At 41.7% G+C, this 23930-nt stretch overlaps 2 protein-coding genes across 11 annotated transcripts in view; one reads left to right on the top strand and one right to left on the bottom strand.

The window, feature by feature from the left end:
- The window catches only part of LOC149748106 (uncharacterized), a 40199-nt gene extending 28395 nt beyond the window's left edge, over positions 1 to 11804 (bottom strand). The window contains exons 1-2 of the mRNA XM_089918171.1: positions 11318 to 11804; positions 10942 to 11228 (exon numbers count right to left, since the gene is read on the bottom strand). Of these exons, the coding sequence (XP_089774297.1) occupies positions 10942 to 11228; positions 11318 to 11804 (774 nt within the window). The remainder of the gene's footprint in view (positions 1 to 10941; positions 11229 to 11317) is intronic.
- Positions 1 to 23930, top strand: part of EXOC2 (exocyst complex component 2) — a 155924-nt gene that overhangs the window by 7152 nt on the left and 124842 nt on the right. For 4 of the 10 annotated variants that reach the window (XM_089918180.1, XM_089918187.1, XM_089918186.1 and 1 more), the window contains exons 1-2: positions 325 to 1905; positions 23724 to 23883. In XM_089918180.1, coding sequence (XP_089774306.1) covers positions 23766 to 23883 — 118 coding nt within the window. In that variant the 5' untranslated portion in view covers positions 325 to 1905; positions 23724 to 23765. Of the gene's footprint in view, positions 1 to 318; positions 1906 to 23723; positions 23884 to 23930 lie in introns of those variants that run through there. The other 6 variants (XM_089918182.1, XM_089918184.1, XM_030760200.2 and 3 more) reach the window with 5 other exon arrangements.

Genomic DNA, 23930 nt, shown 5'->3' with positions numbered 1-23930 from the left:
AATGGTAATTTTCTCTTTTGACCTGTGATGGATAGGAGGTTAATTGATGTTAAATGGATGCTTTGTTAATCCTTCATCAGCTACTAAATTGGTTGGGGGAGTACAGGTCAAGGCCACACAAGGCCGAGACTGGCTTGTTTTCTCAGGGAAACCACTCTTCGCTGTCCTGACTCTCTCCCTTTCCGGCTCTCCATCCCCTCCTCCCCCCCCCCCCGCTCCCCCCTCCCCCCTCCCCCCCCCGCTCCCCCCTCCCCCCTCCCCCCCCCCCCGCTCCCCCCCTCCCATCTCTCTCCTCTCCCCTCCCCTCTCCTTCCCTCCCCGCTTCCCCCTCCGCTCCGGGCCCCGAGTGACAGCTGTTGGACGTTGCGTGCGAGTTGAGCCGGCGCTGTGTGGTCCGAGTGTGTGGTCTCCCTCAGCCAAGAGGCTGCTAACAGGGTGGATGGGAGAGAGCACGACTGTTTACTTTACTTTCTTTCGGATGCAGGGATTGTGCCCAGAGTTTCTCCTAAGCACGAGCAGCTTCGATCCCTCCCAGCTGGGCTGCAGCCTCCGCCTGCGCTGTCTCCCTGTTTGATCCCCGAGGCTCATGGCACTGCTGAGTGCTGGGGTGATTTTGCTTTCGCTGTGCCAAGATATGTGGCCTTGGAGAAGTTTCTTTTGAGATAGAGCTAGGGAAGTAAAGCAGAAATTTCAAGATAAGTGACAAAGTTGATGCATTTTTAGAAATCGGGAAAGCTATTATACAAAATTTGGGTCAAATTAATCCAGCTCTGCTTATGTAAAGGAATCTGGGAGTTAAGTGACATTCTGTCATGTATAACAATTTTAATAAAAGTAACCAATTTAAGCTGACAGTTGATTCCTTGACCTTTTGTGAAAATCTACATTGATTTTGGCATGCCTGTTTACTGTAGTTATTATATTGTCAGCAGTCATATTGGCTTATTTCATGGTAAAGATTTGACAAGTCAAGACTATTAAAAAAAGAGACAACAGGCCCCAAATGGAAGCACTTGTGCTAAAACCCATGTCACCGAACTGAGACTTTAATACCTAATTTAATTGCAGTTTCAGGCTTTCTCAGGAAGATAGTCTTAACCAGTCAGTCTGAAATTGCCTGGTCAGGACAGTGAGGTAATCCCTGCTGTTCCCCGGAGGAAGGTGACCTTGCCTGAAACAGCTCTATGCTGGTAACTTCTTTATCCAGCCCCTTCTGCCTGCAGAAGTCTTACACTGGGTACAGCTCAGAGGAGGACCGCCTTTCTATTTGCTAGATGGGGTGTTGCCCAATTCATGAATTGCTGAATAAAGCCAATTGGATCTTTAAATTTACTCAGTTAATTTTTTAAAAATGAGACAAATGAAACTTTGTTTTCATGCAATAATACATATTTAGGATAATATCTTTTTTTCCTAATTCTTTTTTTTTTTTTTTTTTTTTTTTTTTTTTGCTGTACGCGGGCCTCTCACTGTTGTGGCCTCTCCCGTTGCGGAGCACAGGCTCCGGACGCGCAGGCTCAGCAGCCATGGCTCACGGACCTAGGCACTCCGCGGCATGTGGGATCTTCCCGGACCGGGGCACGAACCCGTGTCCCCTGCATCGGCAGGTGGACTCTCAACCACTGCACCACCAGGGAAGCCCCTTTTTTTCCTAATTCTTTCATTATAATTAGCTTAGTTTCTTGATTTTATTCCTCTCTCATTCCTGAACATTCTCATAGAGATGGTTAAATATCTTGTGACTTAAGTGAGCACATGTGGACTGTTGATGTCATTGGGATTTTCCATTGTTTACTTCTTCCTCTCCCTGTCTTCCCAACAGTCTTGCTGAAATGGAGTTGGTGTTGCTGATGCCTGTTCAGGACTGGAAAGGCTAGGCTGCTGACGCTTTCCACAGGGGCTAATGTAGGTGGCTTATTGTTGTTCCACTGCTTTTCCCGCTGATTTTAACCCTGGGTTTCAGTAAATGAGCTGGGAGGGTAAAGCCTTCCTCCTCTCCCTTGCTCCCTTTCAGTCCTGGCCTTGGCCTTCCTTAATCTCATTTGATCTTGTATCAGAAGATTTTAGAACTTAGTAGTGTCAAATGCTTTAAAAAAAAAAAAAACTGCCATCCTGTATTTCCTCTTGTGTCCATTTTTGGGAGGTTCTGTGTTTGTGGTGATAATGATAATCTAATGCTCCTAGGAATTCTGAAGCAAAATTAGTATAGTCACAAAATCGTGTACACATCACCACAATCGAATTCTTTAACATTTTCATCACTCCACTATCAGTCCTTTCCCGTTCCCCTCCTCTAGCCACCACTAATCTACTTACTGTCTCTCAGGGTTTACTTGTTTGAATTTTCATATAAATGGAATCATAAAATATGCAACCTTGTGTGTTGATTATGGCAAAATGTGTGTAGTGTTAGTAATTTCATTATGTCTTTTACGTAGCAAATGAAAATTATGTAGAGAGAGAACACTGATAAATAGATGCTACAGTCAAGTAATCATTAAAAATAAAATTGAACTTATGTTTTGGAAACAAATATTTAACAGGAGCTGTGAAATGTTCTAGGCTTATCTTTGATAGAAGTGCTACTTGTGTACTGCCTGTCACCCAGCCCTCTGCCGCAGCAGCCCTGCAGGGTCCTGAGTTGCACAGTGTCATTGCTAACCGGTTGTTTGAACTCTCAGTGGATAAATCCTGATTGGACTGAGTCCCTCCATTTCTTGCTTCGAATTTACTGGGCTGAGTCCTCCAGGAATGAGCCCTGAGCAGGGAAGCAGGAAAAGGGGCCACTGGAGTGGAAACTGCCCTCAAGAGCAGCGAGTCCTTTGCAGGGCAGAGGAAAGCATCTGTAGAGCCACAATATCGTGGCAGCGTTTTTAAAAATAGCATCTCCAAATGCTTCTCTGTTGGAGACAAATTCGTCGTTAAGTCTAAGGGAAAAATTACTGTCTTTGTTTGGACTTTACATTATTTAGACCTGAAGAGTTGGAATCTTTTGTGGGGTTTTTTTGGAATTCTTTTTATATTCTCAGTACTGCTCCTTTTTTTATGTGTGGAGTTTTTAAACTGAAAAATCAAACTTAAATCAGTTTTGGCTTGGTTTTTGTAGAAATAAAATATGGTGAAAAATAAATATTTTTCTAATCAGAGATTTATGAGGGGTAAAACTCATTTTGGTTTAAACATTTTAAGTACTTTTGGGGAAAAGGGGACTCAGTATTAAAGATCTGACCGTACACATTAGATTTCTGATCTTCAGGTAATTCTTTGTGGAAGTGGTAATAGAATAGGAAACTTTTCACTTCTTGGGCATTACAATTGGAGACCACCCCTCCCAGAGGCAGCCCAAGAAGAGGAGTTGTTCTGAGCGGGTCTTGGTAGTTAATTTGAATTCACCTCTGATTCCTTCCTGTGGTGTGAACTATAACCTGCCTGTAAAGTGAGCGCCTCTGGGCTGGGTGGCCAGAGGAGCTGTCATAGGGTGATGGAGTAAACTTTTAGGATACAGTTAGAGGACTCAGTTTCTATAGTAGTTTTTGGTGATTGCTATTGTGGCACAGATTTATTGGTTTAAAAAAACAATGGGAGGGCTTCCCTGGTGGCGCAGTGGTTGAGAGTCCACCTGCCGATGCAGGGGACATGGGTTCGTGCCCTGGTCCGGGAAGATCCCACATGCCGCGGAGCGGCTGGGCCCGTGAGCCATGGCCGCTGAGCCTGCGCGTCCGGAGCCTGTGCTCCGCAACGGGAGAGGCCACAACAGTGAGAGGCCTGCGTACCGCAAAAAAACCAAAAAAAACAATGGGATACAGCACAGAATCAAGGAATGGCATCTGTCCTGCAGTGGGACAAATCAGGTCGACATCCCTCTCAAAGGCCACCTCTTGGTGGTGTCTTATAGCTGGAATCTCACATGGCCTGAGGTTTGCTGCTGTCCTTGAAGAGCCAGAAGAAGAGAGCACCAGTGAGCCCATGTGTTCCCTGGTCTCTTTTCCCAGCCACCATCTGCCAAGTGTCCACGTTCTGGCCCTGGGCTGGGTGCTGGGAGTACAGAAAAGAATACAATGCAGTCCTAACCAAACCCATTGAGGACTGTTCTTTATCAGGGACCTTGGTACAATAATTCTTTTTTTCTCCTTTTTTTTTTTTTTTAAATGTAGGGGATGCTATTGTTATCCCTTTCCTATGCAAATGGATTTGCAGGAGTAGTGAGCAGGTCCAGAACTACCAAGAGGAAACATCCTGTGGTCACTGTTCCTAAGGAAGTGGTAGACTGCCTGGGTCCCTGTCCATGAGGGCTGCTCTGTACTGTGCTCCGGAATTGGCCTTTCTGCACCGCCCAAGGCTGACTGCACCTCAGAAGTTTACATATGTGCTCACTGCCACAGGGAAGGCATGTAAAAATGTATTAAAAGCATGATTTCTCTGACCCTCTACCCTCTCCCAAGAATGTTAACCTCTGGAATCTGTCCTCAGCCTTTGTCCATATTCATCAAATAGATGTACAAAGGTAGCATTGGTTTTGGTTTTTTTCCCTCCCTCCTTCCCTTTCTTAGGAGCATTGGTTGGATCCCCATTCTACCACATCCACTGTAACAAATAATTTTTTAAAATATTTATTTATTTTTATATGGTTGCACCAGGTCTTAGTTGTGGCAGGCGGGCTCCTTAGTTGCAGCATGTGGGCTCCTTAGTTGCGGCAGGTGGGCTCTTTAATTGCGGCTCGTGGGCTCCTTAGTTGTGGCACACGGGCTCCTTAGCTGTGGCATGTGCACTCTTAGTTGTGGCATGCATGTGGGATCTAGTTTCCTGACCAGGGATTGAACCCGGGCCCCCTGCATTGGGAGTACAGAGTCTCATCTATTGCACCACCGGGGAAGGCCCTGTCACAAATAATTTTTGAGGCAATATAGAACAGTTGGACTTGGGCTGAGTACAAAGTCCTTTATAGAGACACAAACTGAAATATTTATGGATGACATGGTATGATATCTGGGATTTGCTTTAAAATACTCCCTCAAAAACAACATAGAAGTGTGTTGAGGAGGAGATGTAGTTGAAAAAGAGACAAAATGGGAACATGGAGGTTCATTATGCTGGTCTCTCTTCTTTTATGTGTGTTTAAAATTTCCATAATAAAAAGTAAAAAAAAAAAGAAAAGAAAAACCACATGGAGAATCAGAATAACATGGCTCTGAGGACTGGTTTTGAATCCCAACTCTGCCACTCACTAGCTGTGACTTTGGACAAGCTGTTTAATCTCTGATAATCTTACCATTATTAATAAAACTACTTAGCATTTTAGAAAACTAAACTTTTTCTATACATTCTAAAATCATAATATATATAAAAATTATATAGTAACACAGTTGTAAATATATAGATTATATAATTAGTATTTTTTTTTTTTTTTTTTTTTTGCAGTATGTGGGCCTCTTACTGTTGTGGCCTCTCCCGTTGCGGAGCACAGGCTCTGGACGCGCAGGCTCAGCGGTCATGGCTCACGGGCCCAGCCGCTCCGCGGCATGTGGGATCTTCCCGGACCGGGGCATGAACTCGTGTCCCCTTCGTCAGCAGGCAGACTTTCAACCACTGCGCCACCAGGGAAGCCCATAATTATTAATTTTTTAAAGAAAGAAATTATATTTTTTTATTGGCAAAAATTGAAAATGCTCATATAAATTACTAGCCCAGAGCTTGAATTTCCATTGGATCCATCGCAGGAAACAAGAGTCTGTCATTTCTTGCCAGGTTTGGGGGCCCTTTCTAGGCCTTGAGGGTGTTTTTGAGGAAGCTCATACTCTTCAAGCACAGCTGGCCGAGGTGGTCGACCTGTTTCCCTGCATCTGGACCTGCAGGCTGTCCTTGGCTCTGGGGGCAGGAGGGACAGTGGTGTTGGCCTGGCGTCGCTGCTGGAGGATGGCAGCCCCCCAGTGTGGCCCAGATTGTAGGCCTCCAAGGTCAGAACCAGGCTTACCTGTTTACTAGAAGCTTTCTGTGCTAGGCTTGTGTCAGTTGGTAGGTTTTCCTCTCTCTTCACAATAGGGTCTTGTCCAGGAAATGTCACTTGATATGCAGGCTGTAGCTCTTCTAAACATCTGGTCAGGAAACTGTCCCATGGAAGCTTTATATATTGTGTTATATATGTATTTGTGTGTGTATGTGTGTGTTATATGTACATATTTATACATAACTTATATAAATATGCATAATATGTATACATATACAAATGTATATATAAAAATGATTTTAAATTTATAGAAAAAGTTCCTGGCAGTAAGTATTCTAAAATGGCAAATAGTTAGCTTAATATATATATGTGTGTATATATATGCCCCCACGTGTCATTATTTTTAACCAATTTGTTTAAGTGTTCTCTTGGTCTTGCATACTTTTCAGAACATTTTTTTAGAGGATCATCCTGCCAGTTAAGCCGTGGCATCACTTTGAGACCAATCATTTAGAGCTTGAAGAAAAAGGAGTTGAATGGTTTTAAGTGTAGACATTATGAGCTTCTTAAAGGCAAAAATTACTGCAGCTTTTCATACTAGAAATAAAAAAGCCACTGAAGCATCCTGTAGGTTTTAATTTCTAATAAAGTAACTATTAATTGCTGTCACTTATATAAACAAAAAGCCCTTTGGGGTCCCCCCTCTCCTTTTTCTTTTTCTTTTTCTTTTTTTTTTTTTTGCGTAACGCGGGCCTCTCACTGTTGTGGCCTCTCCCGTTGCGGAGCACAGGCTCCGGACGCACAGGCTCAGCGGCCATGGCTCACGGGCCCAGCCGCTCCGCGGCATGTGGGATCTTCCCGGACCGGGGCACAAACCTGTGTCCCCTGCATCGGCAGGTGGACTCTCAACCACTGCGCCACCAGGGAAGCCGCCCCCTCTTTTTTTTTAAAAAAAGTAAAGCGTTCTTGTGACCAAAAAGTGAGAAAATCACTGCGGATTATCTCCAGCCACTATTGGCTCATTTCTTGCTTAAGGAACCACCGTTAGGAAGCTCCAGGCTCCTGTGTGAGGGTCTTGGATCTTTTACCTAGGGAGCTGACGCTTGGTGAGAGGGACTTGGACCACAGGTGGCTTCTTTCCTTTTTGTGATTTTTTTCTCTTTATTTTCTCTATAAAATTTCTTTTTTCTTTTTTCTTATTCAGTGTACAGTTTAGGGGGAAGGTGGAGGACAGGGTGGGGGGATGATCATGGGGTGTCAGGGGGGACTCTGGGGGACAGGGTGGGTGAGTCTCCATTTGCCCCCTCTCTGTGCAAATGATGTGAAGCAGTAATGACTGAGAATTTTCCAATGTTAATACTAGACAACAAACGGCAGATGCAGGAAGCTCGGAGAATATCAAGTAGGATCAGTACTAGAAAATCTGCCTCTAATCGTATTATATTCAAACTGCAGAAAATCAAAAAGAGGAAATCTTGAAGTAAGCTAGAGGAAAAAAGCCTTACCCTTGCGGGGTACCAAGAGTAAGAATTATATTGGATTAGAACAAATGAACTAAGTGTTCAGTCCAGACAGATAGAAAAAGAAAAGCAAAATAAAATGCAAGGAAGAGGAATTAATACATGTTGAAGCTGTCAGTAATGAATTAGTAACAGTGCTCCTGAAAAAGAAGGTAGAATTTATAGCTTACATCAAGGACTGTTATTATAAAAGGTCATTAAAACAAAATATTGACCAGTCTAACCATGAAAAAGATATTTACAGATACTCAAGACAATGAAAAAAGTAATAAAATGATAGCTGTGGAAGAAAATAGTATATTAAACTTGAAAATCAGAGCAAAATACCTGACTTTCTGAAAAATATAATAAAATTGTCTGAAGATTTATAAAATACATACCCATAATCATTAAGCAAATTCCCAAATAATCATACCCAGCGTGGTACTAGAATGAGATAGTTTTATAGGCCAGTAATAGGAAACCTACAAGGAAAAATATTCCTGTACTATTTATAAGATGACAAGTATCGAAAACTTCAGATTCTTTCTGTAAGGTAGCAATAGCACTCTGGATACAGTAAATGCTTAATAATATTTGTAAACTGCTGAGTGCTTCCTGCTACTACAGCAAACAGGCAATGGAGTAAAAGAGAAGATAATTTCTGACTAATTGTAAATAAGATTAAAGACGTAGAACTCCTAAATAAAGTATTAGCAAATCAAATCCAGGAATACCTAAAGGACTAGTAAAATGGAACCAAGTAATGTTTATTCCTAGAATGCCCACTAATTCATTAATAGGAAAATTATTTCAATTCACTGTATTAATAAGTAAAAAAAATTATCTTGAAAGATGCTGAAAAATATTTGATAAAATTAAAACTTCATTTCTGATTTAAAAAATAGACTTCCAGTAAATAAGAATAAAGATATTTTCTGTAAGATAACTACATAATATCAATAGCAGACATCTTAGTGGTGAAATGCTAGAGCATGTATTCTCAACAGGAGCAATAACTGAAAATTAGCTCTTGAGGGGACAGAAACATCTTAACCTTTATGTATTAAGTGCAGATAGACATACAGTACCTAATACAGGTTTTACATTATGATATTGAAACTTCTTGGGAGTGACTGAGAAAAAGACCTAAATAGAAATGCTTCTCCTGGGGCAGGAAGGCAAACAGGTGGAGAAGCGTTGCTCTAGAGGCTTGCCTGCTACGGTCACACCTGTGCTTGCGAATACCACAGTTCGCACTGGTTGGGATGTTACAGCAAATGCAATAAGGCAACTGAAATAAGTGACACAAATATTGAAGAGTAAGAGCCAAGGCTGTTACAGTATTTGAAGGTGATGAAATTTTCTGCAGAGAAAACATAGAAGGTCTTTTGGGAAATTATTTCAGTTGAGAGAGGCTCAATAAGTTGGTTTCAGATAAATTACATGAACTCTCCCTGTGAACAGAGCTGAATACTTTATTGACAGTCATAAAAAATGAGTAAGTGGGAAGATTCAATGTTGTAGCTATTTTAAATGTCCTGAAATTATCCAGAAATTCTGTGTAATTTATACATTCGTTCATTTAACAAATATGTGTTAAGCATCAGTTGTATGACATACTGTTCTAAACTCTGGGTGTACAGCAGTGTGTGGACAGACAAAAACCCCTTCCCTACTGGAATTTATACTCTAGTCAGTAGAGATAGACAAAAAAGTATAGAGTATGTCAGGGTGGTGATAATTCCCATCAGAATTCTAGTAGGATTAGTTTTAGAATCAAATAAAGTATTTTAGAGTTCATCTGGACCAATATCTCTGAGAGATGGCTAAGAGAACTTGTTAAAGATTAATTGTCCTGGGCTTCCCTGGTGGCAGCACAGTGGTTGAGAGTCCGCCTGCTGATGCAGGGGACACGGGTTCGTGCCCCGGTCCGGGAAGATCCCACATGCCGCGGAGCAGCTGGGCCCATGAGCCATGGCAGCTGAGCCTGTGCGTCCGGAGCCTGCGCTCCGCAACGGGAGAGGCCGCGGCGGTGAAAGGCCCGTGTACCGCAAAAAAAAAAAAAAAAAAAAAAAGATTAATTGTCCTATCAGATAATTGATTATAATATAAAATTGAGTTACGCCATAGGTGCAAAATAAATCAGTGGGGTGAAATACAGAGGGTCCAGAAACAGACTCAAAATGAGAATTTTTGTCAGAGATAAAAGTGGCATTTCAGATCAGTGGAGAAAATAGTGGGTTATTCAGTGAGATGGTATTGTGGTCGACCAGCTATTCTCAGTACTCCAAAATAGATTCCAAAGGAGGTAAATTCCAAAATAGATTCCAGAGGAGGTAAATAATCATAAAGATTAAACCAGCATTAAAGTACCAGGAACATGACTTTGAATGCGTGACTCTAGAGTGGCGAAGAAAAGGTCAATGGGTTTGATGTTAAAAGACTCAAAATTTCCCGAGGCCCAAGAGCACCGTAACCAATGTGAAAAGACAGTGATAACTGGGAAGATTTGGACAGTGGGGACAGTGGACACAGGGTGAACATTCCCATTAGAGATCTTACAGTTAAGGAAATTAAGCCTAATAAAAAGATGCAAAGGTGATGAAAATGGAATTTACACACAGTGCAAGTTGAAACCATTTATTTTGTTTTGCCTGTCAGATCACTGCAGATTAAAGAGGTTCTGACACCCACTGTTGCTTGTGGGAGATGTGCTGATAGCACTGCAGGCCAGTTTGGTTTTCACGTTAGGCTCTTAAATGTACATCCTTTGGCCAGCGATCCCTCTTTGAATGTAATGAAAGGAAATAATTGGGTAAATGTGCAAAAATCTTTTGCAGTCAAGTGTCCATTGTCATGGTCCAATAGGAAAAAATTGGAAGCCATCTCAATGCCACTTTAATTATACATCCATACAGTGGAATACTAAGGAGCCTGAAACTGGTGTAGATTTGTATTTACAAACACAGTAAGGTGTCCCATGTGTCATTTACGTGTTAGATGACACTGCGGAGCACATGGCACCTGTGACACCTGTAGACGAGGCTGCAGAGCACACAGCTAGGCGCCCTGGTACACGGAGGACCTGTGGCCTCAGCACCACGGGCATCCTGACTGAGGCGGCTATGTGTGGACGCCTGCTCTTAAAGGTGAAGGTGGCTCCTTGCCCTGAGGGATGGTTTTTAATCCCTTCGTGTAGTTGGACTGTTCACGGGTTTCTGCGATGGACGTGCCTGTCCTTTTCTCAATCCAGGCGGGAACCCTGAAGCCCCTCTCAAGGGAGGAGGAGGAGCAGGAAAGGTGAGGATTGAGGCCGAGGGGTCCAAGTTGTCTCAGAGCTGGTGGTGCCCTGCTGCTGGGCACGAACAAGGCCCAGGAGGTGCTGGGGCTAGTGCCAGCTCACTGGTGGGCAGAGCCAGGTTCCTGAGTGTCTTCTGCAGGGTCCTGGGGGGTCCTTGAGCTGATGTCCCCTCAGCAGTGGGTGGGACCAGTTACTGACATGGCTAGCTGCAGGGTCCAGGGTATTCCAAAGTTGGTGTTGGCCTGCAGTGGGCAGGGCTGGCGCCCAGGGGGTTCTGGGGCTGGTGCTGGCCTGCTAGTGGGTGGGCTGGGTCCTGACATGGCAGGCTGGGTCCTGACATGGCAGGCTGGTGGTCCTGGAGCTTGTGTCCTCTCCCTAGTGGCTGGAGTTGGGGCCCACGGGGTCCCAGGGCTGGTGCCCGTCCACTGGTGGGTCAGGCTGGGTCCTGGACTCTGGTGAACAGGGCTGGGTCCTGGGATGGCTGGGGGGTCAGGGGGTATTAAGGCAGCAGGCCTGCTGCTGGGCGGGATTGTGTCCCTGCTCAGCTAGTTGCTTGGCCTGAGGCCACACCGTACTGGTGCCCATAGGCTGGTGGGCGGTGCCAGGTCCACACTAATGAGCTAGAGGACGGGTTCCAAAATGGCCCTTGCCAGCACCAGTGTCCTCCTGACAGAACGAGCTCCCCAACGTGGCTGCCGCCCATGTCTGTGGCCCCAGGGTCTATGGCCCCAGGCTCTGTGGTCCCAGGGTGAGCTCCAGCTGCCTCCTCTCTCTCTGGGAGTTTCTCCAAGATCAGCAGGCAGGTCTGATCCAGGGTTCTTGTGAGATGCTGTGTGCGCCCTTTGAGAGTGGAGTCTATTTCCCACAGCCCTCTGGCACTCCCAAAAGTAACCCCCATGATCATAAAGCCAAACGACCTGGGGGCTATGGCGTCTTCCTGGTGTAGCACCGCCAGCCTGGGAGCCCGACCTGGGGCTTGGACCACACTCTCCTTGGGGAGAACCTCTGAAGTTGTGATTACCCTCCTGTTTGTGAGTCGCCCACCTGGGGACCCCATTTTGTGGGTCTTAACTGCACCACATCTGCACTCCTCCTACCTGTCTTGTGTGGTTCCTTCTTTATGTTTTTGGTTACAGAAGATCTTCTCTGTAGGCTTCCGGTTTTCTCATCAATAGTTTCTCTGTATGTAGTTGCAGTTTCTTGCGCCCTTTGGAGGTGAGGTCAGGGTCTTCCTACTCTGCCATCTTGGCCTGGTTTTGTTTTTCATAAAGCTTACGGGCTTTTCAAAACGGACACAGACCCTGAGCTAATTGGGTTGAAAGTCTGGACCCTTACTGTCTTATACAGGTGTACCTTTTGTTGAGCCTCTTCCTTTGTAAAGCTTTCATGAAAAATCATTGGTGAAGAGAGTTGGATAGTTGATTCTTATGTTCACTGTCAGTTTTTCCTTGCTTTTTAAGGTGCCAACAAGAAAAAGCTTTTCTAACTCAACTCTGTTTTTTTTTGGGGGGGGGGGACGGATTGTAACAAAATAAAAATAATTTTGAATCCTGAAACAATTTGGTCAGTATTTTATTATAAAATGCTCCTGTGTAAAATGGGAACTTCTCTTTTTTAAAAAAGAAATATAAACATTTTCTGAGGGATTTTTCTTAATTTAGAGAGCTCAATATGATACCTGAAACATAGAAGATGTTTAGCATTTCGTGTGTTACATAGTCCTTGTCAAGCTGTGTGTGTTTCATCAAAGTATGTTAGTGTATACTCATGGGTTTAGATTTATCATCTACAAAGTTTGAATTGGTTATTCGTGAAGTTTGATAATAATGCTTCTTATTCACACAAGGATTCGAAGAAATAGTCAAGTTGATGTGGATCAAGATAACTTATATAAACCAAGTTTCCTTTTTTTTTTTTTTTTTTTTTTTTTGCGGTATGCAGGCCTCTCACTGTTGTGTCCTCTCCCTTTGCGGAGCACAGGCTCTGGACGCGCAGGCTCAGCAGCCATGGCTCATGGGCCTAGCCGCTCCGCCGCATGTGAGATCTTCCCGGACCGGGGCACGAACCGTGTCCCCTGCATCGGCAGGCAGACTCTCAACCACTGCGCCACCAGGGAAGCCCCAAGTTTCCATTTTTTTCCCCGTAGTATTCCAGTATTCCATTTAGAAAATAATTCTTACTGCTTCATTATTTTGAGAAGAGGAAGAAGGGGTTTTTAAAGGGCTACTACAGTGAGTTAAAGTCTCATGAAGAAGGGACGTTCATATTCTTTCACGTTGAATTTTCGTTCTTTAATGGCTCATGCAATAAGATAAACCACTAACTTGGCAGCCTTTATTTTTGCCAACTCAGTAAATTCCCATGACTGTACTTCCATCAGTAATGAATAATTTCCTACTAGATTTGGTGATAAAAATACTTTGTTAATTTATTTTGTTTTGCTGATTTCTGAATTCCATTCATGGTGTTGTGGAAAGAACACAGAAACAAAAGACCTAGGCAAGTCACAGGAACTCGTCTGCAGTCTCTTTCGGTTTTGAATAGATTGTGATTCAGTAGTACTCTAAGGGTTATAATACGGACAGTTAAACAGTTGTTTTCAGAAGTATTTCAAAAATAGTGTCTTAAAATTAATAATACATAACCATTTCAGAGTTATAGTTTAAGCTTTGTGAAGCTGTTTACTTTCTGACTTCTGAGTTATACAAAAGTGCTTGGTGAATATTTTCAAAGCTGTTTGTGAAGATTTTTACAAAAAACTGCTTTTAACATTTTAAAATCCTTGACCTCATGGGCATTTTTGTAGACTTTAAATGCAAGATAAAAATGCAAAACAATTTATTACGATTGTATTTTTCTCCATATACAAACCCTACTTATGACATAATGCCTTGTAATGTAAGGTTAGTAGATAGTCAATAAATTTTTATTGTTTAAAAAAAAGAAAATAAATGCAAAACAAATCTTTAACACAGAAACTTGTAAGATATGCAGATTTTTTTTAGTTGTGCCGTCACACAGAAATGACTTACCAGGCTTGTTTCTAGTATCTTTTCCATATTTTTCTTTGGTTTATTTAATGAGAATTTCTAAGCCATAGTAAAAGTCTCTCTTTTTACCTAAATGTTGCATTCCCTCTCCCCTCCTTCCTTCCCTCAGTCTGTCTGTTCATCTCTCTCTTTCTCTGTTTCTCCTTTAATAAAATGGGGGAAATGAAAAAAACCTGTGGTTTGCTTTTTACAATAAATAATTGTGTATTTTAATCTGGTAACTATAATGGTTTACTTTTAATAATTTATTTTTAAAAAGTATCTGTAAAAGCTTTGTAGCCTAGTCTTTGCAATATAACTTTTGAAAATGAAAGGGATAATTAGGCTATCTAATACCCTAATATTCAAATATAAGATTTTAAAAATTCAGATTCTTCTAATGATATATCAAAAATATTTTATAATAAATACAAGAATTTTTAAATGAATAACAACATGCTTTTATCATAGTTTAGTTTAATTGTGAAAAGCTAGGGAGGCCAGTTTCTATAGTCTTAACATTGGTAACTGAATTTAAAAGCTTTGTCCTATAAGACTCTCATAGAATAGAGAACTAAAAAGCGGCCTTAGGAATAATCTCATCCAGCCACCTTATATACAGATGAGAAAACTGTTTCAGAGCGCATAAGAGTAACCAAGGGCTTTTAGTTGTTAATGCCAGAGCCCAGCTTAGAACCTAGATCTCCAGACTATTCACAGATGTTAAGTTTTTGAGGTTGTTCTATCAAGGCTTCATTCAGCGACTTACAGCTTGGATATACTTCTGTTTATTAAAATATATCTAGATTACCATGTGAAACTATTACTTATCTAAAAAGATAAAATTCAAATGAAATTCTGAAACCTTTTTGAAGGGAATTGTTGTCCTTGAGTGAAGATGTCCTTTGTTCGTATAGATAGGAAGGAATGTATTTGCCACAAAATGATAATTCCATGGTAAAGCAAAACCTCACATTAAAAAAATCAACGCATCAAGTTGAGAAATTATTTCAGCTTCTTCCAGTTCTTTCTTTTAGAGAAACACTGCTGAGAAGCAAGAAAACACTTATGCTTTTATTTTCATTGTGTCTACAGAATATAAATCATTGACAAAATGTAGTATTAAAGTGCTTCCTTATTGAGGTACTAAGCAAGTGAAGCTCCAGCCAGAACATTAGCCTTGCTTATTAGTACCTCAGTGAAACAAAACAAAATATCTCACCTGGTCCTATTTCCACGAGTACAGACGCTCTAGGAGGTAGCACAAAATCAGGTCAAGAGTGGGCACGTTGGAGTCAGGCAGTGTATCCAGCTCCGCCCCTCACGTGCTGTCTGAGCTCGAACAAGTCTGTTTACTTCCCTGAGCCTCGGCTTCCTCTTGGAGGCAGGAGAGCTGATAAGACTTACCTTGTCTGGCTGCTTAAAGGACGATGCGGAATGTGGTACCTGGACGTCAGGCAATGGGGTATGACTGAGTCATTCAACTGGTATTATTGTGTCCTTTAAAATTTAACATTAAATATTGCACTGGTAGATATGTGTCATTATACCTTTGTGAAAACCTACAGAATGTACAACACCAAGAATGAACCCTAATGTAAACCATGGACTTTGGGTGACACTGATGTGTAATGTAGGTTCATGAATTGTGGTAGATATACCAGTGTGTATACCAGTGATAGATGTACCACTGGAGTAGGGTGTCCATCATAAGGGAGGTTGTGTGTGTGTGGTGTGGGGGAGGGTTGTGCAGTGGGAATCTGGGGACTCTGTACTCTTGGCTTAATTTTGCTGTGAACCTAAGGCTGCTTTAAAAATAAAGCTTATTAATTTAAAAAATAACATGAATAAATGTTAGTTGGATCACCTGTCCATCACACATTGGGTAGAGAGCCCAGCATCCCTCCAGATATCTGGCAAGTTTTGGAGAATTCTCTTAGACTTGGGCTCTTCTAGCTTTAACTTCAGGTTCTGCTGCATTGCCAACCTCAGCTCTGCCTTCTCCAGCTACCTGCTCTGTTCCTTATTAAAAGGCACTGGCCTATATATGTGCTGTATGAGCAGGAGAATATATTAAAAGTTTGGGAGTATGAGTGGGAGAGGGAAAAAAAGCACAGCCAATGAAAAGTGTTAGTGCTCCCATTCTAAAAGTCCCTGGGTTGTACCTGCCATTGGGACAGTTCATTGGTCCCTTCACATAAAGCTTTATTCTCTTGTCATGATTTACTGACCCTTGCACTTACCACTCTGTTCTCCCTCTCTCTTTCTCTTTTTTTTCAGTCTACCTGGAGAAACTGAAAAAACTTACTTTCTTAATGCAGATCCATTTTCTTTCCTTGGTTCTGTTAAGAATTATTATTTTTTTAAGGGTAAAATCACGACTGTATAAATAAATTTTAAAAGTAACACATTGAAAAGAAAAAGTGCTTCCTTAAATCCAGAAATGTTTCAGTGTAGTTTTTATTGTCCCACTAAATATAATTTGCTATAAACTAGACCTGCAATTCATATGATAACGGTGATATATTTTTATTCCGTTAACTAAAAAAGAAAAAAAAATCACTCTTACGTGTATGTTTATTCACTGTAACTATATCAACACCATACCAACATCAAAAGAAATCAGACAAGTGTCTATTACCTGGTTAATTCCTAAAAGGGTCCTCTTAGTCCCGTTTATTCCCATTCAGGTCCAGGTAGTTGAAATGTTCTTGACACATTAACATGAGTCTGGAGACATGTCAGAATTATGATTGCTTTTTAAATTTTTTTTTATTTTTTAGGTTAAAGTATAATTGTCTTACAGTATTATTTTTAGGTGTACAACATATTGATTCGATATTTATAGATTGTACTCCATGTAAAATTATAAAATACTCCTATATTTTCTGTTCTGTACATTACATCCTTGTGACTTATTTCTTTTATACCTAGTAGTTTGTACCTCTTAATCCCCATCCCCTGTTTGGCCCTTCCCCTCCCCCGCTCCCTGCTGGTAACCACTGGTTTGTTCTCTGTATCTGTGAATCTGTTTCTGTTTTATTTGTTCATTTGCTTTGTTAGATCCCACATATAAGTGAAAACATACAGTATTTGTCTTTCTTTGTCTGACTGTTTTCACTAAGCATAATACCCTTCGGGTCCATCCATATTGTTGCAAATGGCAAAATTTTATTCTTTTTAATGGATGAGTGGTATTCCATTGTATATATGTACCACATCTTGTTTATCTGTTCATCTGTTGATGTACACTTGGGTTGCTTCCATATCTTGGCTATCGTAAATAAAGTTCCATGAACATTGGGGTGCATGTATCTTTTTGAATTACCGTTTTTGTTTCCTTCAGATATATACCCAGGGGTGGAATTGCTAGACCATATGGTAGTTCTATTTTGAAATTTTTTGAGGAACCTCTATACTGTTTTCCATAGGGTCTGCACCAATTTACATTCCCACCAGCCGTGCACGAGGGTTCCCTTTTCTCCACATCCTTGCCAACACTTACTTCTTGTCTTTCTGAGGATCGGCATTTTGACAGGTGTGAGGTGATGTCCATTGTGGTTTTGATTTGCATTTCTCCAGTGATTAGTGATGTTGAGCATCTTTTCATGTGCCTGTTGGCCATCTGCATGTTTTCTTTGGGAAGATGCCTATTCAGGTCCTCTGCCCAGTTTTTATTCAGGTTGTTTGTTTGATATTGAGTTGTATGAATATATTTTGGATATTAATCCCTTAGTAGACATATTATTTGCAAATGTCTTTTCCTATTCAGTAGATTATCTTTTCGTTTTGATGATGGTTTCCTTTGCTGTGCAAGAGCTTCTCAGTTTCATGTAGTCCATTTGTTTATTTTTGCTTTTGTTTCCCTTGCCTGAGAAGACAGATCCAAAAAAATATTGCTAAGACCAATGTGAAAGAGTGCACTTCCTATGTTTTTGTACATTTAGGTCTTTAATCCATTTTGAGTTTTTGTTTATGGTGTGAGAAAATGTTGTAATTTTGTTCATTTGCACGTAGCTGTCCAGTTTTCCCAACACCATTTATTGAAGAGGCTGTCTTTCCCCCATCTTATAGTCTTGCCTCCTTTATCATAAATAACCGTGGGTATATTTCTGCGCTCTCTATTCTGTTCCATTGATATGTGTGTCTGTTTTTATGCCAGTACCATGCTATTTTGATTACTGTAGCTTTGTAGTATAGTTTCAAGTCAGGCAGCATGATTCCTCCATCTCTGGTCTTCTTTCTTAAGATTGTTTTGGCTGTTCGGGGTCTTTTGTGGTTCCATACAAATTTTAGGATTGTTTGATCTAGTTCTGTGAAAAATGTCATGGATAATTTGATAGGAAGGGCATTAAAGCTGTAGATTGCTGTGGGTAGTACAGACATTTTAACAATATTAATTCTTTCTGAACATATCCATGAACACGGGATATCTTTCCATTTCTTTGTATCATGTTCAGTTTCCTTCATGAATGCTTTATAGTTTTCAGAGTATTGGTCTTTCACCTCCTTGGTTAAGTTTCTTCCTAGGTATTTTATTCTTTCGGATGTGGTTTTTAAATGGGACTGTTCTTTCTTTCTCTTATAGTTCATTATTAGTGTTTAGCAACACAACAGATTTCTGTATGATTCCTTTTTAGCAAATCTATAACCCTGTTTGGTACCTAACAGGTTTTAAGCATGGAGTATGTTCTTAGGCTAAGAGCCAGTGTGTAACAATTCGCAGCTCATCTAAGTGTACCTATGTATATATGTAAAATTCCCAATACAGTACTCTGCTGCTGTCAGCCTTTATCATTTGTCCATTTGTATAATTTAATCCTTTATTATTAGTGTGCTTGGGCGAGGATATTGCCTTTAAAAATGGCTTATTCTGTGTCTGCAACAATTTTCCTTACATGAGTAAGTAATAGCCACTTTACCTCCTGTCTCTGTCATTCCACTTTCAAAAGATAAAATTAGCTTGTGGTGTGTAATTTTAGGGTAGGTTCTTTCACTTTTTATTCCTTACCTCTTTCATTATCTTATATGGCTGTATAATATAAATGCTGGATATTGTTTTAATTAAAAAATGAGGCTTATGACAGGAAAGTCAGACTTTTGTTAACCTCTGTTCAGTGTATTTATATAAGAAAGATCTTATGACAGAATTTCAAAGACTGTTGCGTTATTGCATTTGGAAAATGCTTGTGAGGAAAATGTATAGGCACTTAATGACAACTCTAGATGAAAGTTTTCCTTTAAAAATATCCTTGTTGATTCGGCATGAGTTGTGAAACTGAACATGTTCAGAAACTAAATTCTCTTTTCTTAAGGCTTAGACTTTTTCCTGAGAGTGATGATAATGTATTTCATTTATTTGTGATTTTAAATGTAAGAACGTTACCTATAATGCAGAATGTTTCTAAGTAGAGGTGGGTTGAGAAGAGACATCTCTTTCCAGAATTCATTCCACAGATAATTATTGAGTGCATATTTTGTGGGTAGGTACTGTTGTGTGTGTTGTGGACATTGTAGTGTAAAAAGTACATATTCTTATATTTGTAAGTTACATGGCTCACTGATCTTCCTGAGATAAGGGTTTGTCCATGCTTGGGGATGTGTAGGTGATGCTTCATGGTAAGGAAATGCCATTTAATTTTTGTATATGAACCAACATAATGAACACTGGATTTTCAGCTGCCTTTGATGTGTATATCTGGAACAGAGCTGTACTTTTCAATCATAAATAAGAAAATAGATCATAGTTTTTGATTCGTGACTCTCCATAGTGGCCCAGACATTACCTGTTATTACCAGACACTACTTTGTTTTACGTGGACAAACTTTGAGGATAACATAGGTAAGATTTATGATCCTCTGTAAACACCTCCAAAATGGATTTGGGAAATTGGGAGTAAGTTGAAAGTGTCTTGTCCTAATTGTGTGTGTGTGTGTGTGTGTGTATGTGTGCGTGCGTGCCCTTTTATTTTTTTTGAGACCAGAGGTATTCTAATTTCAACTCTATTTCGCAGCAGGATGACCCAGTGCCCCCAGTCATGTAAGAAACAACTAAGGTTCCTAGAATGTGACTATCATACACAGATGACCTAGTAAGATGCAGGATGCTCTAAAGGAAAGAGCGGTATCAGACTCCTGTGAGTCAGGAGACCAAGGGTCTGGTCTGTTTTACAACGAATTGGGTGTGTGACCATGAAAATGGTCTAACCCTAACTCTGGGTAGTATTGCCATCTTAACAATATTAAGTCTTCCTGTCCACATCTTTCAATTTATTTAGGTCTTTAATTTCTTTCAACATTTTAAAATAATTTTCAAAGTACAAGTTTTGCACTTTTGTAAAATTCATTCCTATTTTATTCTTTTTGATGCTATTGTATACAAGTATCTTTTAAACTTTTTTTTGTTTTTTCATGTGTATACCTAATACCTCTCCCCATCCCTATTCTCTACCCCTTGTACCTCTTCATCCTATTTTAATTCCAGTATTCCACTGATACCATGAACATTCAGAAAACATTTATTCAACTTCTGTCAGCAGTCATCTGGCATGTTTATTTTGTGTCAGGTACTGTATGACAGGTATTAGAAAAGTAGAGTTGATTGAATATTATGTGTTTTCAATGAGGAGATACGGACTTGGTATCTAAGATGTAACACTTATGTAACAGAAGTGTTATAGAAGGAGGAGGGATCAGGGAGACTTTTTAGAGAAGGTAACATTTAAGCTTGACTTTGAAATATTGGTAAGGATTTAACAAACTTGGAAAGTCTTTCTATTTAGTCGAAATAAGGTAAATGAAATCAGGAAGGCATAAAAAGTACCTGGTGGTTCTTAAGAGGTGAGTGGGCTTGTGTGGTTAGTGTCAGATGGGTGAGGGAAATGACTGAGGATGACCTAGGGGTGTAGAAGAGTCTGATGGTGACAGGTTTTAATAAGATGCTAAGGATGTCATGGGGACTGGAGACCACTGAGCAGTGGGGGAGATGTTTTTTTGAATCAGGAATGATGATTAGATCTGTAGTTTGGAGAATTGACTCCAGTGTTTGCTGAGGGGGGATTGCAGCGAAGGGATAACAGGGGCAGAGTGACCAGTTAGGAGCTGGCTGGCTTCAGTATCCAGGGAGAGAAGCAGTGGACCTTGGACTCTGCCAGGGGATTCTGTTTGATTCAGGGAGTGTGATGGGGAGGGAGGGGAGTTCAAGATAATTTTGGGTTGCCTCATTTGGCTTATTAGGTGAATGGTAACCTCCTGTGGTTCTTCGCTTTTTGCTGCTGTTGTTTTGCTGTCTTAATTGCGTTAAAGGAGTTTACATAGGCATGATTGAACTCAGTCTCCAGCCCCCTCCCCTTTCTCAGAGGAGGCCAAGCTGATGGCACCTGGCTCAGAACCCCAGCCCTCAAATCACAGGGTTGCTGTCTCTGGTTTGGCAGTCCTGGTACTGGGCTGCCATGAGCACTACGTACGAGCGGTACTGAGGGTTCATGAAGAGCCAAGACACTCCTTGGATTTTGAGCCTCTCTCCCAGAAACCAGGGACAAAGGTCTGTCACCTCTGTATTATCCAGCACAGCCCAGACTTGTTTAGCTCACTCTGCCAGCACCCGCTTCCATGTTTCCAGATTCTGTGGCTAATCTGCCAATATCTGGATAGTCACTTCTGGATAAAATTTAAAACTCCCTCCCCCTCTTCCCAGATACACATCTGCCTATTTGCAGCCTTATTACCACTTCTGTTAAACCAACGGTCAGTTCTTACATTAACAGGACAATATAAATCTTTCTTCTTTTGCCTCCTTTGAAAGTTTCCAGAGCTGTTATTCTTGGGTTGGTTCCTTTTCACGGCATCCTGTTCTTTTAGGCATAAAAGTTTTCTCCTTCTGCAGATATTTATTTGGGGATCAAAGTTTACAGTACTTTTGAAGTGTGTGTGTGTGTGTGTGTGTGTGTGTGTCCTGTTATCCACTGTGTTAATTTGCTGGGGCTGCCATAACAAAGTACCATAGGCTGAAACAACAGACATGTGTTTTCTCATGATCTGGGGGCTAGAAGTCCAATCTAGGTGTTGGCAGGGCTGGTTTCTCCCGAGGCCTCCCTACTTGGCTTGGAGATGCCACCTTCTCCCTGTGTCCTCACGTGGTTGTCCCTCTGTGTGTGTCTGTGTCCTCATCTCCTCTCCGTATAAGGACACTGGTCCTGTGGGATCAGCGCCCATCCTAGTGACCTCATTTTACCTTAACCACCTCTTTAAAGTCCCGATCTCTAAATACAGTCACATTCTGAGGTCGTGGATTAGTACTTCAATGTAATTTGCAGGGAAGCACTGTAGCCCATAGCCTTATCTCTGTTTCCTCTGGATCTTTTTTAAATTTTTTTTAAAATTTATTTGTTATTTTATTTTTGGCTGTGTTGGGTCTTCGTTGCTGTGTGTGGGGCTTTCTCTAGTTGTGAGCGGGGGCTACTCTTCGTTGTGGTGTGTGGGCTTCTCATTGTCGTGGCTTCTCTTGTTGCAGAGCACAGGCTCTAGGCGTGCGGGCTTCAGTAGTTGTGGCGCGTGGGCTCAGTAGCTGTGGCTCGCGGGCTCTAGAGCTCAGGCTCAGTAGTTGTGGCGCGCGGGCTTAGTTGCTCCACGGCATGTGGGATCTTCCCGGGCCAGGGCTTGAACCCGTGTCCCTTGCATTGGCAGGCAGATTCTTAGCCACTGCGCCACCAGGGAAGCCCTGGATCTTTTTTTTTAATCTGACTGTCATCTCTCGCTCACGTATTTTCCTTGACCACCTTACAGTCTTTGTCCTTGTGCCTTTTAGGATGAGGCTGTGACAGCTGCTTGTTTAGTCTATGCATGGGCAGAGTTGGTCTGTATATGCTTTTCCTTGGCTGATGTGGCTACAAGTAGTCCTTTCTGGGAGGACCCTTCCATGTTAGAGTCTTCGGTTCTGTCTTTCCAGGGCTCCTTAGTTTCTCCAGAGTGATTCTTGTTACCCAGACAGAGCGGAGTTGGGTGAGAGGGTTGGCGCCCTCCTCTCTGTGCCTGGTGTCTGTCCCTCAGTCCTGGTCCCTTCTGTTTGGTTTCGTGAGAGATTGAACTGATCTGGCTAACGGTGGGGTGAAGGCAGGGGCCACTGTCTAACTTCGCTCTGTGAAAAGATAGACAACCAGCAGCTGTTTTTCTCTGAACCCACCCTTCCCTTGTCTTCTGGAGCATCTGAAGCCTCGAGCACTTGAGGAGTTCTGTGGGTTTATTAGTGAGGTTTTCTCATTTCCTGGTTGCCTGCTGTGCAGTAGGTGCTCTGCCCTGCTGGGATTATGTACCTGATCTTTGTTGTAGCCTTATGGAAGGTTCTATTACTGGCCGCAGTGTCCGTATATGAAAACAGAGGTTTGGAGCGGAATTAGAGTGCCAGGACTAGAGCTCAGGGCATCTGAACTCAGAAGCTGCACTTCTGCCGGCTCCGCACTGGGACAGTTAGCAAGTCTCTGCTCCTGTCTCAGTGTCGAAGATGTCAGTGTATTGATTTGAGCACATTTAAAAGAGTTGCTACACTAAGTCTAACACAAAAATAAAATGAAATTCAGTATACCTATGAGAATGGAGATGTTCTTTAATTTTATGAATCTGATTAGTTCAGAATGTGCTCCTTCAGGAGCTTCCAGCATATACTTTGGGTGCAGCAGGTGGTGGCATGGAGCTCAGGGGGACCTTAGGTTCTGTCTGTCCTTGCATCAGAAGTTTATGTTCTTGATGTCTCCCTCCCAGTACTAGCTAGTGTCCTTAGTCACCTTCATGTGCAGGAATTGTTGGCAGACAGGCTAACTGACAGCTAAAAAACCTGGCACTGTATGTTTGCAGAATACTGCTGTGTTTTGGTACTGAATGTCTAGTTCTGGCGTTCCTAGTTGCTGCTCATCTCAGTTGGCATTAACCCTTTTTTCCTTTCTCTTCTACAGATTACTTCCGTAGCTTGACCTCTACTTTCCTCAACAAGCAGAATGTCTCGAACACGACAACCCCCCCTTGTGACAGGCATCTCTCCAAATGAAGGAATCCCATGGACAAAGGTCACGATTAGGGGAGAAAACCTGGGGACTGGGCCAGCTGACCTCATAGGTAAGGGCAGGGACGATGCTGTGTGTTCATGGTGAATGCATTTTTAT

The sequence above is a fragment of the Delphinapterus leucas genome, chromosome 10 (genome assembly GCF_059928025.1).
Source record: "Delphinapterus leucas isolate spDelLeu-1000000601 "Yukka" chromosome 10, BTC_Dleu_Yukka2, whole genome shotgun sequence".
In the NCBI taxonomy this organism is placed as follows: Eukaryota; Metazoa; Chordata; class Mammalia; order Artiodactyla; family Monodontidae; genus Delphinapterus; species Delphinapterus leucas.
The sequence above is the reverse complement of the archived record's forward strand: the minus strand, read 5'-3'. Positions and strand labels throughout refer to the sequence as shown.